Source organism: Biomphalaria glabrata, chromosome 4, assembly GCF_947242115.1.
Source record: "Biomphalaria glabrata chromosome 4, xgBioGlab47.1, whole genome shotgun sequence".
Classification (NCBI taxonomy): Eukaryota; Metazoa; Mollusca; class Gastropoda; family Planorbidae; genus Biomphalaria; species Biomphalaria glabrata.
In genome coordinates this window covers 27,679,386-27,698,864 of record NC_074714.1, presented here as the reverse complement: position 1 = coordinate 27,698,864, position 19,479 = coordinate 27,679,386, and the positions used below count along the sequence as shown (strand labels likewise).

Sequence of the window (19,479 nt, the reverse complement as noted above, 5' to 3'; positions counted from 1 at the left end):
GGAATTAATTCTTCAAATGAAATGAAAAAAAAAGAACTCGGTATAGTAATGTTTATTAAGCCTCGTTATGTGACTCGCGTTTAAAAAAGGAATGATATCTTGATTTAGATCTAATCTAGATTTTTTAAACTAGATCTAGATTTTTATTAAAGTATATCTAGATCTGGATTTATATTCTAATTAAAATTATTTTAGAGTCTAGATCTAGTTTAGACTAAAATAGACTAGATTAAGATGTAGAATTTCAATTTCTAAACTTTAAGTGTAAAAAAAGTGTAGATTTTCATTTACAAAGTTTTGATCAATATTGCAATGTTTTAATATACTAAAACTAATCTACTATTTTTTATTTAATTTAAATTTAAATTTACGGCAAATGAATCTTTGAAACATTATTACTTTTAACCATCAAAATTAAATCACCTCTTGAATATTATTAGCGAAAATGCAGATCCGACAAGGATCCGACTTCAACGGGGGCGCCTCTGAGTTTGTGTAAAAAAACACAAACTCTCTTTGTAATCTTGTTTGTTACTGGTTCATAGTTTATTAGGCTAATAAAATTTCTACAATAGAATAATTTTCAATAGTTATTTGCTCGACTGGGTTTAGCGAGATATATACCCAGCATAATTAATTTAAGGTTTTTTTTTATATTTTCCCCTTTGTTTTTAATGATGCAAAATGTTCTTTTTTCTATTCAAAATGATTTGACTCTGTTCTCTTATGTTTCTGCAGTTGACGTTCTGGTTGATGCCTGTGGGGAAAAAAGTCTATTTTATTTTGTTTCCAGTGTAAAATATTTGTAGCATTCATTTCTTTTGTTTGTTTGGGGATTTAGCCTTTTAGTGACGGGAACTAAATTACACACAATTAAACTAAAACTAAGTTTAAACTAAACTAAATTACACACAATTAAACTAAAACTAAGTTTAAACTAAACTAAATTATGCACAATTAAACTAAAACTAAGTTTAAACTAAAATAAATTAGTTTAACTAAAAGTTTATCATCAATTAAAAAAACAGTTAAAGTAAACTAAAAATAAAATCAAACTGTGAGAATTTTTTTCAGAATTTTCTAAGGGCTATCGTTAGCTAAATATCAGGCATAATTTAAACCACTATGTTCATTGAAAACATTTAGTGAAGTGAAGAGTTGGATATTCTTTTTGGCAACAACTACATTGCACAATAGATCTAGACTCTGGTCTGAGCCCCTTCAACCCATGCCGGCTTAGCCAACGAATGGAGCCTGAAGAAAAACGTAAAAAAAATGGAAAAGAAGAAGATTGAAAAGGATTCTGAAATAAAGAAATAAAACTCTAAGACGTCACGTGATCAATATTACAAACTAAATAATATCTCACAGAGGTCAAGAAAGACAGATTCGTTCTTGCTAAGCCTAACTCCGATGCGCCAACATCAACTACATGGTAATTTAATCACATTCTTTTTTGGGGGGTTTTGACCGTAAAATCTCATAGTTGACCAATGTTCTGTAGAGTGGTCATTTCTCTAACTAGTGCTAGGAAATTAAATTATTGTGTTGTAAATTATTGTTCCTATAAAGTAATTGCACAAACGTACCCTTGGAATACCCAGCAAATGAATAACTTGAGTCGAAGGTTTAGAAACATCTTCTTTGGTTATTACATCCATCTCTGATTGTCTTAACACTGAAAGACAATGTGAAACACACTAAATATTATGTTACATTGAGTTGAATTATAAATGCTAAAAAATAATTTTCAATCTAATAACTTGTATTGCCTTTTTTCCCGTAAATCTTTCAGAATGTACCCGATCAATTGTTTACTACCTAGTTTTCAATAAGAACTCCGAGTAATCAGTTATCTAGTTGGGGATTTTCAGAATACATTTTAAACAACGCTGCTATATTAACACTAATGGTTATCAGACAATTATCAAGTTCTATTAAAATTTGATACGTACTTCCCAGATATGTAGATAAAATCATTAAAAAGAAACTACTTCTTCTTCTTGAAATTGTCAGGTAGAGTTGAGCCTTCGGATCTTGGAGCTCTAGGCCAGCAAAAGTGAACAAGAGCTCGCTCTCACCGGCCTGAATGAGAACATTTTGCACTGTTCTGTCTGGCGGGTGGGTCAGACTCGCGGCAAGAGACCGCATACACTAAGACCCCTGCCATTTATGTAACGGCCCCTTGAGGAACAGCGCCTGGATTGTGACAAGGTTGTGGGAGCTTTTTTACAACTCCACGCAGTGCATTGGGCACCCCCACGGGAATCTTGTTATGCTACCCTTTAAACTAATCGTTTCCTCCTACGATCGTTTCCACCCGGGCGCCATTATGAGGCAGGGTAGCATGCCCGGGAAAAAGAAACTACAAAACTTATATAAGTAAAGGAAAAACACAGTTCAATTACTGCCAAATCTCACAATATCTCAAGAATCATCTCCCTTTTTTCTATGTAAAACAAAATTGATTAAATAATTGGTTAATTTTTGTTATTGATTCATGTATTGTCATCGACAATTGATAATTCTGCAAAATTTCAACCTGATCCGAGAATGGGCAATGTGTTAAAGAATCCACCCAGACAAATAGACAGACGGAGTGAGTTTGTATAAGCTTTAGCTCTACTATGAGTATCACTTTCAATCACAGACTCAGGTTTTCCAAATACGACATTCTATGTGCACGTGAACTCACAGAACTTTAGGTTTCTTTATGTTGAATAATAAAACTGTAAGCTAATTATATGATTGGTTACACCCGAAAATGGTTTTCGATTCTATAAGCCGCCCCCCGAAAGGGGAAAAGACGCTATAAGTTTTGTGTGGAATGTCTTTCCGTGCGTCTGTCTGTCTGTCCATCCGTCCCGTTTGGATCTCGTAAACTAGAAAAGACTGTGAAAATCCGACATCATAATTTTTTAGACCATTCAAAGTTCTGATGCAAGAAGAGTCTTTTCAAAGACGACGTGTTGCACTGTTTGCTTTTATGTGAAAAATAACGCCAAATAATTTTTTTAACTACCTAAAACTCTTTCTGGTCGATCGGTAAATTTGATTGGAGCCGTCTCTGGGTTTGTGTGATTACACAAACTCTCCTTGTAATCTTGTTTAAATGGATTTTCAAAAAAAGGTTGCGTCGAAATCGCGAATAAAAATCGTTTATGGTAAATTTAACCACTGCGGTTTCAATTATTAATCGTGCTTAGTTGTTAAATACACACGGAAAGTATTAACTGTTTAAATTTTCTTATTTTTTCGTCCAAGGAGAGAGGGAAAATTAGTGATATGTCTTTCAGTCCGTACATAAACGAATCAATCAAGACCCTTTGCGCTTAATGTAGAGATAAAGTGATACTGAAAATGCTGTTAGAACTCTGGTGGTGATGCGGATAGGGGTATTTATGTGTGTGTAGTCAACTGTCACAAACTACACAGGCCAGGGCTAGACGAGCTGTTAACCGTGAAGAGAGGCGACGGTCATCGTAACGAGTGATGGTACGGAAATATTTAAGGAAAGATGTGTGTTATGAACTGTACTCAGGCTGGTCACGTCGTATATGTTCTTGTGATCACCCAGAAAAGACAAGTGAAGTTCTGTCGTTTTTTAGCGTCCCTCGTAAGGGGAAAAAGCCGCTATTAGCTTTGTGCAAAATGTCCGTCTGTCCGTCTTTCACACTCAGATCTCGAAAACTAGAAAAGATGAAAAATATTATTTCACCATTAAATGAGGCTTAAAAAGTTTAGGTGCAACGGCTACTTTTGGTTTTCTAAAAGCAAACCGTTTAATTTATAAAATTAATTATGCAAGCGATTTTTTCATAAAAATACACCAATTCTAAAACAATAACGTAAATGTAAGGGAGGCAATGTTACAATATGCTAACAAAGTAGGACATTTATTGCGCATTTTCAGTATCACAAAGTCAAATATTTTTATAAAATGTACTAGAAATGTATACAACAAATATAAATAATAGTTAAAGGTGTTTTTTCTGGTCAACTAGCTGCTAAAATTAAAAGAAAACATTTATGTTTGTTTATAAAGGCTAATAATGCACTTTGTATGTAAATATCATGCACATTTTTAAAAATAGACTTTTTATGCAGCGACTTTCGTGTAGTAGCGTAAAGCCCGGCCATGACATGGTGCTAAACTAATTTTCTAAACTTTTTTTAAAAAATCAGATTTTATTTATTTTTTGTTTAGTGCCCTTATCAGAATAAAAAAAGGTTTATTTTTGTGCGTTTTGTCTGTCAGTAGGTCTGTCCGTCACGATTAGATAAAAAACAACAACTCTAAACGCTATTTAAAATCCTTTAATGTTCCTCCCGTAACATCTCAAAAGACAGGTCTGACGATACATCGACAAATATACATACGAGAAAAAAACAAGGTTAACCGTATGATTAGAGACGCAAAAGCTAGTCATATTCGACAAAAAATCGAAAATTCTGATTCTTCAAAGGAGCTATTCAGGATCACCGCTGAAATGTTAGGGGGAGCAAATAACGAACGTTTGCCGTCATCTATCCCATTATCTGAACTTCCTGATTCCTTCAATAGATTCTTCATTGGGAAGATTGAGCAGATTAGAAATGACATGCCATCCCTCTCATCACAGCTTGACCACTCTCCAATTTTTCAAAATACTCCTTTTTGCGAGTTTCAGCATGTATCTGAAGATTATGTCAAAAGTACTATTTTGAAGATGCCAAATAAGTCATGTGACCTTGATCCCATTCCAACCTCCTTGCTCCTTGAATGTTTAGATGAGCTTGTACCTACAATTACCAACATTGTGAACTCTTCACTGACTTCAGGCATTGTACCACAGCAATTTAAGCATGCACTTGTCAGGCCCTTATTAAAGAAATCCAGTCTTGACCCGGAATGTCTAAAAAACTATCGCCCGGTTTCAAATCTTCCCTTCCTGTCAAAGCTTCTGGAGCGCATCGTGTTAGTGCAAATTCTTTCTCATCTTGAACAGTACTGTCTCTTGGAAGAATTTCAATCTGCATATAGGAAGTGCCGTAGCACAGAGACAGCAGTGGTCAGGGTACTAAACGACTTACTTCACAATTCCGACAAAGGCCACATATCAATTCTTTCTATGCTGGACTTGTCCGCAGCCTTTGATACGCTAGACCATGAAATTATGATGGCCAGATTCTCTGCAACTTTTGGTTTAGCAGGAGTCGTCCTAAAGTGGCTTGGATCCTACCTGACGGAACGCACCCAAAGTGTCGTTGTTAGCGGGACGGAATCAACAAGCTTACTTTTGAAGTACGGAGTACCCCAAGGATCAGTTCTAGGCCCAGTACTGTTCACTATGTACACATATCCACTCAGCGGTGTCATACGGCCAACCGGCATCTTATACCATTTCTTTGCCGATGACTCACAGTTATACGATTCATCAGTACCCTCAGAGGTGTCCCATCTGGCAGAGAATATCAGTGGTACCGTTGCAAGGGTGAGCGATTGGATGGTTGAAAATAAACTCAAGATGAACGAAGACAAGACAGAAATAATTAAGATTGGCACTAGGAACAATGTCTCAAAAGTTGAAAGCACAGATTCTCTCTTTATCTCGAACTGCCATGTTCCTTTTGTCCATGTAGTGCGGAATCTTGGAGTTTTCTTCGACTCAACACTATCTTTCGACCCACACATAAATCAGCTCTGCAAAGGTCTTTATCTGCAGCTGCGCAGATTAGGCCAGATCCGACCATATTTAACAACGGAGTCAACAAAAACGCTAGCTGTGGCATTCATACTCTCCCGCCTTGACTACTGCAACGCCGTGCTAGCAGGTATACCTGATGACAAAATAGCCAAGCTGCAACGTATACAGAACAACGCCGCTCGAATAGTCCTTAAAAAAACTAGACAAGATTCTGCTACTACGCTCTTGCGCACGCTCCATTGGCTTCCCGTGAAAGCGAGAATCGATTACAAGGTCGCCACACTTTGTCATCAGTGTATATATAACAATGAGATGCCCTTGTACCTTAGCGAACTGATTACTCCATATGTCCCCCAGAGAACCCTGCGCTCAATGGACTCAACGCTTTTAGTAGTGCCACGTTTCTCCCTCAAAAGCTACGGTCTGCGTGCTTTTTCAGTTCACGGACCAAAGGTTTGGAACTCACTCCCCATTGATCTCAGACAGACAACATGCTATACCACTTTTAAGAAGAACATTAAGACCTACTTGTTTAAAACTTTTTTTAGATTAACTGTTATTTCGGCAGTTGTGTTTATGTTTGTAATGTTGTTACAGCGCCTTGAGCCTACATTTTGTTTGTTAACAGCGCTTTATAAATAAAATTATTATAATTATTATTATCTCAATAGTTTTAAGTATATAAAATTGATTGTTCCGGATTTTTGTGTGCAATACTACTACTACTATGTAGACGAGCCTTTCTAATAGACAATGCCACATCCACAATTGTGAAAGCTCAGAGAATGTATTTGTCCCAGCCTCGACTTCGGCTAAGTTTTTCTTTGACCCCCTTGATGCTATCGAGAGCCCCTGACACTAAAGTTTTTATTGCATGCTTCGGAGAGCCTAGCAAAATGTTTGTTGATAGCCTCCGCACTATTCTTTTTTGGGCAGTTATTAATGGATCATTGGCAGTCTGTTGGAGCTCATCCACCCCGGCACCCCCACTTGTTAAGGTCTAAGCTAGCACAAACATCCGACTGTCTGGCCAATGACTCTTCAGAAATAGTTTCTCTTAATAAATAATAGCGTATTAATAATGATAATAATAATAATAAGTGTGGCATCATAAGCATTAAAAAGGGCAAGGCAACGAACACAAACATTGAATTTGAAGGCATCGAGGAATTGAACTCCGTCTCTATTTATAAATATCTTGGAATAAACCAGAATGCCAAGATAAACCATAAGAAATTAAAAGAGGACTTTCTTGGCAAATATAGGCAAAGAGTTAATAAAATCCTCAACACCAAACTGTCTGGCAGTAATCTCATCACTGCAATAAACCTGTGCTCCTTTACACGTTCGGTGTGATCAAATGGACTGACACCGACCTACATGACATTGACAGACTCACTAGAAAATTACTAACCAAGTTTCGATGTCTACACCCCAAGTCCTCCACCATAAGGTTATACCTGCCCAGGAAGGATGGGGGTCGTGGATTGCAGAACATCTTCAAATTGTGTAAGATGCAAGTTTTAAAAATACGATCAAAACTGCTCGCCGCCAGCAACAAATTAGTTTCCTTCCTACGGAAATACGACTCCGATGCAACCCCTCTGAACCTACACAATGCTGATGTCAATATCGGTTTGGACGACGCAGGGCATGAGATTCGCCAATGGGAAGAAAAAACACTCCACGGAAAATTTCCGGCTTTATTACATGGGGACAACATCGACAAGGCTGCTTCCTTAACATGGCTCAAAGCAGGTCATCTCTACCCTGAAACAGAAGGCTTTGTTACAGCAATACAGGACAGAGTAATCAGGACAAAAAATTACGAGAAGCATATCCTGAAACTCAATGTTGTCGACAAATGCCGAAAATGTGGAAATGTGGGCGAGTCGATTGAACACATTATGGCAGGATGTCCAGCCCTATCAGAATCAGCCTACCTGGGTCGCCATAACCAAGTTGCAAAGTTAATACACCAACACCTGGCTTTGACGTAAAAATTGATCGGTAAGGACACTCCCCCTTATTATAAATACTCTCCGCAAGAGGTTCTCGAGTCTACTGAACATCTGCTGTACTGGGACAGGCCTATTCTGACCGACAAAACGGTAGATTTCAATCGCCCGGATCTGCTGTTCATTGATAAAAAAGAAAAAACCGCTACCATTATCGATATCGCCGTACCACTGTCTCATAATTTGAGAAAAACTGAGATAGAAAAACAAAGAAAATATGGGAACCTAGGCTTGGAGATTAAGCGTCTATGGAAATTGTCCAAAATAACAATATACCCCATTGTTATATCAACCGAGGGGATAATAACAACTGACCTCACAGACACCTTCAAGGCCCTTAACATTCCTAGGAATATCTTCGTTGCCTGTCAGAGGGCGGTACTGCTGCAGACCTGCCACATCACCAGAAAATTCCTCAGTGGAAACTGTTAAAGGGACTACGATGAATTTTGTTTCTCTTTAGCGAAACTCGACCCTGGCAGCGCCAGAGAATGACTACTTGTTCATTTCTAACATAATAATAATAATCTTTATTATCCGTAAGGAAATTTGTCTTACAATTTGTGCATTACACCAAACAAAAAACATTATAACTATAAGAAACCAAAGTGTACATTCACACCAGACTCACTCATAATTTACATGTGACAAAGTTTATACCAGATTGTTCTTATTTAATGATTTGATTGCCAGGGGAACAAAAGAGTGTTTGTGTCTGTTTGTCTTTGCCATCGGTGTCTTGTATCTCTTTTGTGATGGTAAAATCACAAAATCCTGACACAAAGGGTGATTCTTTATTTCGAGGATCTTGTTAGCTTTTTTATAGATGTTTGTCTCAAACAACTGCCCAAATGGGGTTTGTTTTTTGCCAAAGCCAACAAATGTTTGTTTGCTCTCCTAACTTATATTACATTCAATTTCCATTATCAATAATATGTTGTTCCGTTTTTTATGTAAATAGCATATTAATGCTAAATCGAAATCTCTACACTGTTTTATATTTCATTAAGTGTAAAAATGTTCCGGATATTGTTTTATAAAAAATGAATTATGTCTAATGATTGTTTAAAATTGCATAATTGACTAATATTACACTTATATTATTTGACAACGCGTCACTATAATTTGATTATCGATATCAAATTGTTCCGTATTTTCATCTTTAAACAAATTTAAAAAAAAGAGACAATATGTTGTTCAAGGCTTTTAAAAAAAGTAATTTACTAGAATTGATTACTGAAAATCGTTTTTTAGACATTTAATTTTCTTGCTGAAACATAACATAAAAGTTTAGTAATCGATAAAGAATGTTCCGGATTTTGTTTTGAAAAGAAATCGACTTACATTACTTACATTTTCTTACAAATCTTCGCCAAAAATTTCCGAATTTATTTAAAAATCTACTAACACCAAATAATTGTTTGAACTCCCGCTTCTAATTAATAAACAAATAATCTTCTCATTTACGAAATAATGTTGTTCCGGATTTTTATGAAAAATATTTTTACTCACTTCTCTCTTACAGTACATTTAATTTTCTAGCTAAAACATTGAGAAATCAAATTATCGTTAATATTATGTTCCGATTTTTAAGGAAAACAACATCCAAACACCAAAGTATGGTTTGAAAATCTCTCCACATGGCTGTAGTACATTTAATTTTTATACGAGACCATCCAACAAATTTAATTAACGGTATTACATTTATTTGGAATTCTCTTTTTCTTTTACTATTTATACAAACATCCGGAACAATCGATTATATTTACTTAAATCAATTGTGTTCATACCTAAAATTATTGCGATGTTTTGAAACGTAAAATAAAGGTTAATCAATTTTTAATAGCTTTTAGTTTTTGTTTTTTTATATTAAGATAACGAATAGACCGACTGACAGACAAAACGCAAAAACAATGCGGCTTTAATCCTCTTTAATAAATTCTATTAGAACTCAGTGCACCAATGTCTATGAACCCCTCGTTAAATATCTCGTGTACATAAAGACATTTTTTTACGGTACCGTTACTAGCCCATTGTGAGGTAATGGAATTTTTTTTCTTTGACGTCATATGAATGGACTCTTTAAATGTAATGTTAAAAGAACGCACTCGGTGCCCCAATGTCTAGTAACCCTCGAAAAATTGCTCGTATTGATGAAGGCGATTTTTAGTCTAGCTAGGCCGTATGACGTAGTTTTTTTTTCCTTTGACGTCGTATGGAATGAATTCTTTTAAAGAAATGCTTAAAGAACGCACTCGGTGCACCAAAGTCTATGAACACTCGATAAATGTCTCGTATTGATGAAGGCGATTTTTAGTCCAGCTAGGCCGTGTGACGTAGTGTTTTTTTTTCTTTGACGTCATATGGAATGAATTCTTTAAAGGAAATGCTGAAAGAACGCACTCGGTGCCCCAATGTCCATGAACACTCAATAAATGGCTCGTATTGATGAAGGCGTTTTTTTAGTCTAGGCCGTGTGACGTAGTGTTTTTTTTCCCTTTGACGTTATATGGAATTAATTCTTCAAATGAAATGCTAAAAGAACTCGGTATAGTAATGTTTATTAAGCCTCGTTATGTGACGATATCTTGATTTTGATCTAATCTAGATTTTTAAAATTAGATCTAGATTTGTATTACAGTATATCTAGATCTGGATTTATATTCTAATTAAAATTATTTTAGAGATTCTAGATCTAGTTTAGACTAAAATAGACTAGATTAAGATGTAGAATTTCAATTTCTTGACTTAAAGTGTAGATTTTGATTTCCAAACGTTTTGATAATATTTCAATGTTATAATTTACAAAATTAATCTACTATTTTAAAATTTAATGTTGCATTCAGTCTATTGATATATTATCTATGATTTTTTTTTACATAAATCTTATCTAAATTAGAGCTACATTATTCCTAGTTTATATTTTAGATCTAGATCTAGTAGATATAGATCTTAAGAGTGCTTAATCAGAAGTTTAATTTAATAGTAGATCTACATCCTCATCCTAGTTCCATTTAAATAAAAATGCCGATATCTCTGTTGATAGGCCTAACTGTGCTGAGACATCGAAGTACAAGCACAATAAATTTGTTCTTTTTTTTTTGTTTTGTTTTTTAATTACAAATCAATGCTGAAAGATTATCTAAAATCGCTCGTCTGACATTGGCCTATTGCACATATCCGATAGATGTCATGCCGTAATGTGTAATATATCTCTTTATCAATAATAGGCTATTAATTTATTATTAAGTTAAGAGCAATGCCTGGTCGTGCTGTAAGCGTGCTGAACTAATTATCTCTACGGTCCGGGGTTGTTTGTTTGTTTGTTTTAGATGTTTCGGATGTTCCTTCAGAGTTGAAGATAGTTTACTTCCTAGTCCAAACCTCCCGTAGGACGACGGGGGATGGGAGCATACAGGGTTTGAACCAGGGACCATCGATAAATCTGAACGACAGTCCAGCACGCAGACTGAACGACCAGGCAGGGATCATTCCTTCTTGTTGCCATCGTTCAGCGAGAAGTTAATTATTTTAAACTTAGAAGGAACACCTGAAACATGTAAAACAAAAAAAAATTTGTACAGCGGCAAATGAATCTTTGAAACATTATTACTTTTGACCATCAAAAATAAATAACCTCTTGAATATTCTTTGCGAATAGGCAGATCCGACAGGGATCCGACTTCGACGGGGGCCGCCTCTGAGTTTGTGTAACACAAACTCTCTTTGTAATTTTGTTTTTTTTGTGTCTTTATTTCGTATCAATTCTAAATTGATATCTAAACCGTAGCGAAGGCGGGTATCTGCTAATTTTATTGGTCATTTTTATTAATACCATTAATTGTATGCCTGTATTTATAATTCTAATATAATAAAACTACCTGTATAATGCCTATAATAGTTGTTAAAGTTTGCGACAATGACAGGAACTGGTAATGCTATGACCAAAACACCAGATAACACACACAAGCCACCGATCAGTTTTCCTAAAGTTCCTACTGGTACGTAATCTCCATAGCCCACGGTTGTCATAGTGACGATAGCCCACCAAAAAGCGTCAGGTATTGACATGAACATACAATCTGGATTATTCAGTTCCACAAAGTAAATAGCACCTGAAAAAATAATTGTTGCAAGAGCAAGGAATAAAAGAAACATTGTTAGTTCTCTTATGCTGGTTTTTAAAGTCATTCCTAGAATTCTTAATCCGTGAGAATGTTTGCTTAACTTAAGTATCCGCACAACCCGAAGTACTCTTAATACAGTTAGTGCAGAACCTTTATGTTTGTCTCCACAATGTCCAGACATGAGGTTTGAACCTGAAACAACATAAAAAAAAGAAATAGTTTAATAGTATAATAGTATAGTTGGCTTTTAGTATGCATAAACACGGAGACCTTTTATCAACACTTTTGCTTGTTTACGTAATAAACAAGAAATGCGCATTTACATTTGTACACAGATATACGCACATGCTGAGGGGATGGACAGACACTTACTGGTGTATCTACGGATTGTCTCCTTTCAGAAGTCTAGTCTACTTATTGTAAGCATTCTATTCTGAGTATTAATGACAAGATTGCACTTCATATTTTTCAACGTATCGTAATCATCCCGAACGTTAGAAAGCTAGAATCTCCTTTTATTCGGCTCGAATAGATTTACTTTGTCTGGTACATGGACAATTTCGCCCCTCAAGCACATTTGTTTTGCTTATCAGGTGTAGCCTTAACGTTTATTAACTCCCTTTTAAGGCTCAAAATTATTTGATAATCATACAGACTAGCCTTCTAATTAAAAGAATGTCGGAAATTAGAAAACAAATTAAGTACATTTAAGAAGTGTGAATAGTGTTTATAATTGATTAACTCAATGTGTTCATCTTACTCTAGCATTTTAATTCCAGACTTAAACTCTGTTACGTCATTGTCTTAAGAATACATATTCTATGACTACATTAAACGCTAATAATAATAATAATAATGGCAATGTCTTCGATTCTGAAGATTAATGATCAGTGCAGTGTTTCACATGACTAGGTAAACCTAGTTGGGCAGTACAAAATGTTTCCGTATCCCGGGCCACATGGTCTAGTTACAGGAGGGTTAATAAACATGAGCGCAGGAGTTCTTCTAGTATTTCATTTCATAAAATTATTCCAAATGACGTCAAAGTTTTTAAAAATCCACTACGTTATGTGAGCAGGTCAGGAGGCGCTGAATGAGAGGACCTATTCTCTGCTCAACATTAAATTATTAACAGTAGGCAGATGTTAGCGCTACTGGGTGGGTTTCATCTGTGACACCTCAGTCTACTACCAAGGAGCTAGAGTCGCCTAAGTAACCAGACATACTAACCTAAACTAAATGAAAGCAAGATAACGAAACTTTAGTTTAGGATAAATAAACAAAACGAAACTTTATTTACATACACAAAAAATAAATCAATAATAAAATATAATATATATACTAACCACTACAACTGAATAAAATAACTATCTAAAATACTCTAAATCTACGCCACTACAAACACCAACAAACTAACCAAACCCACTATCTAAAATCTAACACAAACTGATAAAACCAAGTATCTAACTAAATCACTACAATAAACTAGTCTAGATCTACAATATTCTACTACTACAACCAACCCATAACTAAAACTAAAACAAGAACATCTTAGCCTTATTACCTTACTATTAGTATTCACTAAGAACAGAAACAGACTATAACTAAGCCTATAGGCTACCCTACAAAAACAAAATAACAATACAATAGATCTATAGCAGCAGCTTAAAGCAGCAATATTAGATAAGCAGCATGTATTTTAGCAGCTATATTCAGCAGAATTATATTCAGCAGAATTATATTCAGCAGTAATAATAGCTTGCAATACATAAATGCAAAACTATAAATACAAAACCATATATTCTATTAGGACTGATGGACGCCGCCATCTTTAATACAGCATGTTGACAACTATTATGACAAATAGTCCACGTAGAAAATAAAATAACTACCTTACACACAGTGTGACATAGATTCAGTACAAGAAAATATAAAATAGTTACAAACTTACAGGCCGTCCCAGGTACATAATAATAAAATAATTACACGACAGACCAAAAATATTATCAGCTGTCACACAGACAGAGATACGGTACTCACCACTGGTCAAATGTACATCCAACTGTTTTAAGACAGCATGTACATTACTTTTTATACTATCCCGCACCAACCTATATAACAATAGGGGGAAGTACAAATAATAAATTTGGCACTAGCCTATAAAAATAGAATACACAAAAATAGCTAAAATTACATATAAAAATAGCTCTGGGAGCGCAAGCTCACAGTTACATGGCCTAGTTAGAGTAAAAATGTCGTTTTCAGCATGATAATTAACAGACATAGGCGCACGAGTTCTTATAGCATTTTCTTTAATAAGATCATTGTAAATGACGTCAAAGAAATAAATTACGTCACACGGCCTAGTTAGACTAACAAAGTGTCTTTATCCAAACTACAGAGTTGACGAGTGTTACGAGACATTGGCGCACGAGTTCTTACAGCATTTAAAGAAATACTTTTTACGAAGGACTGACAGGATAAAAAAAAACAACTTTTCATTACGTCACATGGCCTAGTTAGACCATGAACTCCATCCAAGCCAATATTTAACTCTAGATTAGTGTAGATCTAGACCTATTTGTAACTCAAGATCTACTTTATACTTTAACACAAGAACATTCAAAATTAAGTCTATTCATTTCAAATTTTAATCAAATATGTGTATGCCTACAAGCAAATGTTTTTATTTGAAAAAATTGATTTAATTCAATTAGCTATTTTGATAGCTCCATTCCTACTATTTTTACATTTACGTATTCCGCATTCGCTTTACTTATAACATAATTATTTCGTTTAATTGTTTACAAAACACTCTCAGTGGGCCCGGGTACTATATGTCTAGTATATATATATATATATATATATATATATATATATATATATATATATATATATATATATATATATATATATATATATATATATATTATATATATATATATAAAACTTAAGGGAGGCAACTCAACGAGGCAACTATGTTTATTCACAGGGAGACATGACAAACACATAGAACATATGCCTTAAACACAGCATCTTCATTTCGGCTCTCGACTTGGGTGGAAATCGTTATTATCCTAATGTCAACATCCTTTTTTGTCTAGTTTCTGGCAGTGCGCACCTTCTGCACTATCTTTAAATGGCGGTGCGCATGGCGGGGTTATAACAATATATATTAGGACTGCACCGGATAGTAGCTCCGACTCGGGTCAAAAATTCTTGGATATAAACCTCAATTAGTAAGCTGACTAAAGATCACACACCTAGACGAGTGATCTTTTGCTACACAGAGCACAAACCGATTTCATAGCCCAGTAAGCCAGTAACTAATTATTTTGTAGAAAAAAATGCAAGGCTCAGACTTGTGTATATTAGCGTAAAAGACACAGCCAGGCCTATCTTAAAAGGGAGAGCTAAACACCCCTTCTCTTTATTTAAGTGTTTAGTCATTGACACTCAATTTATTGACAGAGATTGACAATTTTTAAGTCAAATAGGATAAACATAACATGCTAAGACAGCATACTACACTGTAAATAAATATTACGTTTGAATTACTTTTCCTAACGTGTTAGCTTGAATATTGCTCTTGCGTAAAGTGCCTTGATTTGATAATAATAATCTTAATAATTTGAGAATATTGTTAGTGCAGAAGGTGCGCACTTCAAGAAACCAGACTAGGAAAGATGTTTACACTAGAGAAAGAAGAGAACGATTTACGCCCACGTCTAGAGCTGATATGAAGTTGCTGTGTTCAAGGCAGATGTTTTATGTGTTTGTCATGTCTCCATGTAAATAAACATCTATATCTCGTTGAGTTGCCTCCCTTAAGTTATTACTTTGGGGTCAGAAGTGGGATTATAGGCGACTCAATGAGAGGAGTTAGGATTCGATAACAATGACATCTTTGAAACAACTAGACCAACTCTCGATTAAAGAGCTAAGGCAGGAACTTCATTACCAACGTTTCAAGCTTAGTGGTACCAAGGAGGTGCTTACAGCTCGTCTCCGGCAAGTCCTGATCGATGAAAACGAAGATCCGATACCTACTTATTTGAAATTGAACCGGAGATTTATGAGCTCATTGGCAAGATACATGAAGGTATTGATGCAATGTGTGAACAAATTAACAGTATGAGTAACAAGGTAGATAACATGGTGTCTCAAACGAAAGAAGGAATAGACTCGTTGGTGAAGGAGCAGTTGCCCGTAGACTCGTTGGTGAAGACGTTGCATGGTCAGGACTGTGGTTGCACAAACAGTGGTGACGGAGACGCTGGGGATTGGAGCGCCGTCTGTGGCTGTGTTGTGGGAAAGTCTTGTGGGCGTGACTTTCTAGACGAGAAAAGTGACAACGATTGCTGCGACGATCCCAACGGGATGTACCAGATTGAAAGAAAAGAGACAAATAAAGAAACTGAAGTCTATTATATCACTGAAGCGTTTGTTCCTGTTGTACCTGTTACGAGTACCTCAATGAGCTGGACAGACCAAGACAAAGTTGGTTCTGCGTCCAAGCCTAATGCTATGGACCTTAAAGACCTCTGCCTATCTGCCGGTGCTCACGTGGGAAATTTGAAGCTCGACAACTGCATCCAGAAGTCTAGTATGAACTGTACTTGCGGCACTTCATACAGAGAATGTGGATGCCAAGAAAACAACCAACAAAGCATTTGTACTTCTGCCATCATAATCGACATCGGCCTAGACGAATGTCAGTCAATCCAGACTAAATCTTCAACTCGAACTTTAAGAGACCTCTCTCCTGGACGTGAGACAGTTAGCTGAGGATGACCGCGACGCATCGGACTTCGTTTGCAACGTGGTTGCATGTAAAACTAAAGCTCCCTTGAGAGGCGTCAGTCGGGAGGGTCTGCTGATACAGTGTGTCCGAACAACGGCTGTGTGTGTTGAAGAAAACAGGGCTTGACACTATCTCTTTGTGTGCCAAACGGCCAAGTGATCGTCTCAAGAACAGCCTGATCAATAGGAGAAAGAGAAAGCGGCACCGGAGGAAAACAGAGCTGATGGCTTCGTCGGCAACAGGCACCCTACTATCTGTGGTTCCCACCGATCGACCTCCACCTGAACTGTCAAACCTCCACTCCACTGTTTCTTTTCGGGACGAAAAGCTCTAAGAAAGGGCCAATGTTATAACTCTGCCATGCGCACCGCCATCCAGGCTAGTGCAGAAGGTACGCACTTCTAAAAACCAGACTAGGAAAGATGTTTCATCATCATCATCATTCCTTTGAGTTCCTCATGGAACATAGGGCCTCGACATAAACACGCCACTCTCCACGGTCTCTTGCTAGCTTTTTGATGGTGTCCCAGCTCTTCCCGGTCTTCTCTGCTTCTTCAAGTACACTGCGTCGCCATGTTCTTTTTGGTCTTCCTCTGCGTCTTGTTCCCTGGGGGTTCCACTCTATGGCCTGCCTAGCTCTGTTGCTGGTATCTTTTCTAAGGGTGTGACCAATCCATCTCCACTTCCTCTCTAAGATCTGCACTTCTATATTTTTCTGTCCACTCATCTCCCACAGTTTGGTGTTTTCTACTTTGTCATACCAGTGTATTTTTAGGATATTTCTCAGGCATCTGTTGATGAAGGTCTGTATTTTTTTTGTTGTGGCTTCAGTTGTTCTCCATGTTTCAGAACCATACAGTAGGACAGCCTTGACATTAGAATTAAAGATTCTTAGTTTAGTCTTGTTTGAGATGTAAGGAGATTTCCAGGTTGGTTTTAGCTGTGTAAATGTCTGACGTGCTAGATTTATACGGCGTTTAATGTCTTCATCTGTTCCACCTGATATACTGACTACACTCCCAAGGTATATAAAATTTTCTACTTGGTCTATTGTCTGAGAATCCAATACTATGTCTCCACTTTGTTTATTGTTTACTTTAAGTACTTTAGTTTTTTGGTGGTTTATTTTGAGGCCTACTCTTTTTCCTACTTCGCTTAAAGCTGTGACCTTTTCTTGCATATCCTGTAGTCTGTGTGATAATAGGGCTATGTCATCAGCGAATGAACGACATCGAATGTCAGTCAATCCAGACTAAATCTTCAACTCGAACTTTAAGAGACCTCTCTCCTGGACGTGAGACAGTTAGCTGAGGATGACCGCGACGCATCGGACTTCGTTTGCAACGTGGTTGCATGTAAAACTAAAGCTCCCTTGAGAGGCGTCAGTCGGGAGGGTCTGCTGATACAGTGTGTCCGAACAACGGCTGTGTGTGTTGAAGAAAACAGGGCTTGACACTATCTCTTTGTGTGCCAAACGGCCAAGTGATCGTCTCAAGAACAGCCTGATCAATAGGAGAAAGAGAAAGCGGCACCGGAGGAAAACAGAGCTGATGGCTTCGTCGGCAACAGGCACCCTACTATCTGTGGTTCCCACCGATCGACCTCCACCTGAACTGTCAAACCTCCACTCCACTGTTTCTTTTCGGGACGAAAAGCTCTAAGAAAGGGCCAATGTTATAACTCTGCCATGCGCACCGCCATCCAGGCTAGTGCAGAAGGTACGCACTTCTAAAAACCAGACTAGGAAAGATGTTTACACTAGAGAAAGAAGAGAACGATTTCCGCCCACGTCTAGAGCCGATATGAAGTTCAAGGCAGATGTTTTATGTGTTTGTCATGTCTCCATGTAAATAAACATCTATATCTCGTTGAGTTGCCTCCCTTAAGTTATTACAATATCAAGTAACTCCTCGTTAATACTGTTGTTGTTTTTTTTTTACTTACGATGCGTACTTAGCCTCTGACACTGTGTATCAGGCCAGGACAACTTTTTACACATCTGACACCCATAGGCTTAATACGGTGAACTCTTTTTACAGAAACTACGATAAAAACAGTAGGCCTAATAATTCAGGAAGATGTTTCTTACATACTTTGCACAATAAAATAAAACCAAGATCTGCATGTGTGTGTGTATATATTTTGCTTTGTATTAAAACATTTAGAAAGAGAGCTAATTTCATTGTTTAATTCTACTGACTTATAACGGAAAACCAAACAGCAAAGTTTACAATCGCTTAAAAGAAATTAATTTAAAGAGCAGCAATAATATCTAGCAAACAAAGAAAAATATGCTGGAGCATGGGCGTAGCAAAAGGGGTTGGGGTTAAGCCCCCCGAAATAAAATCCAACCTCTGGAGGGGGATCGGAATTTAATGACCTATTTTTTGCATTGATTCTGTTTATTTTAGGTGAGATTTTAATACTAAACTATCACTTGCCCCAGCCAGCTTGGGGGTTTTAAGTTTAAGTCAAATCCTCGTCTTCTATAAAACAAAACCCCCCAAAAAAGAATGCAAACGACAATCCCCAAATTCCAAAAGCATAGCTAAAGAAGCTTTTGATTGTAAAACCCCATCCAAAATTTACGATAAAACCCCCTCTTTAATATAAGACTATTCATACATCAGTCACCAGATGAGCGTAGCCAAGAGGGTTTTTTAGTTTAAGCCCTCCTTCAGCGGGGTCTGAAGCTAAAAAAACCCTCTTCAATTTCATAAAAAAAGCACACTCAAAAAAATCTATGAGCGTAGCCAAAGGAGTTTGAGATTAAACCCCTCTTGAGCGGGATTTGAAGCTAAAAAATACCTCTTCAATATAAAAAAGCAAGTTACATACTCAAA

General features: G+C 36.6%; 1 protein-coding gene across 14 annotated transcripts in view; it reads right to left on the bottom strand.

Annotated features, from left to right (window-relative positions):
• LOC106073679 (potassium voltage-gated channel subfamily A member 1-like) overlaps window positions 1-19,479 on the bottom strand; it is a 64,102-nt gene that overhangs the window by 20,484 nt on the left and 24,139 nt on the right. For 12 of the 14 annotated variants that reach the window (XM_056026613.1, XM_056026618.1, XM_056026616.1 and 9 more), the window contains 2 exons: window positions 11,587-12,024; window positions 1,590-1,678 (listed from right to left, as the gene is read on the bottom strand). In XM_056026613.1, coding sequence (XP_055882588.1) covers window positions 1,590-1,678; window positions 11,587-12,024 — 527 coding nt within the window. Of the gene's footprint in view, window positions 1-646; window positions 758-1,589; window positions 1,679-11,586; window positions 12,025-19,479 lie in introns of those variants that run through there. The other 2 variants (XM_056026620.1, XM_056026619.1) reach the window with 2 other exon arrangements.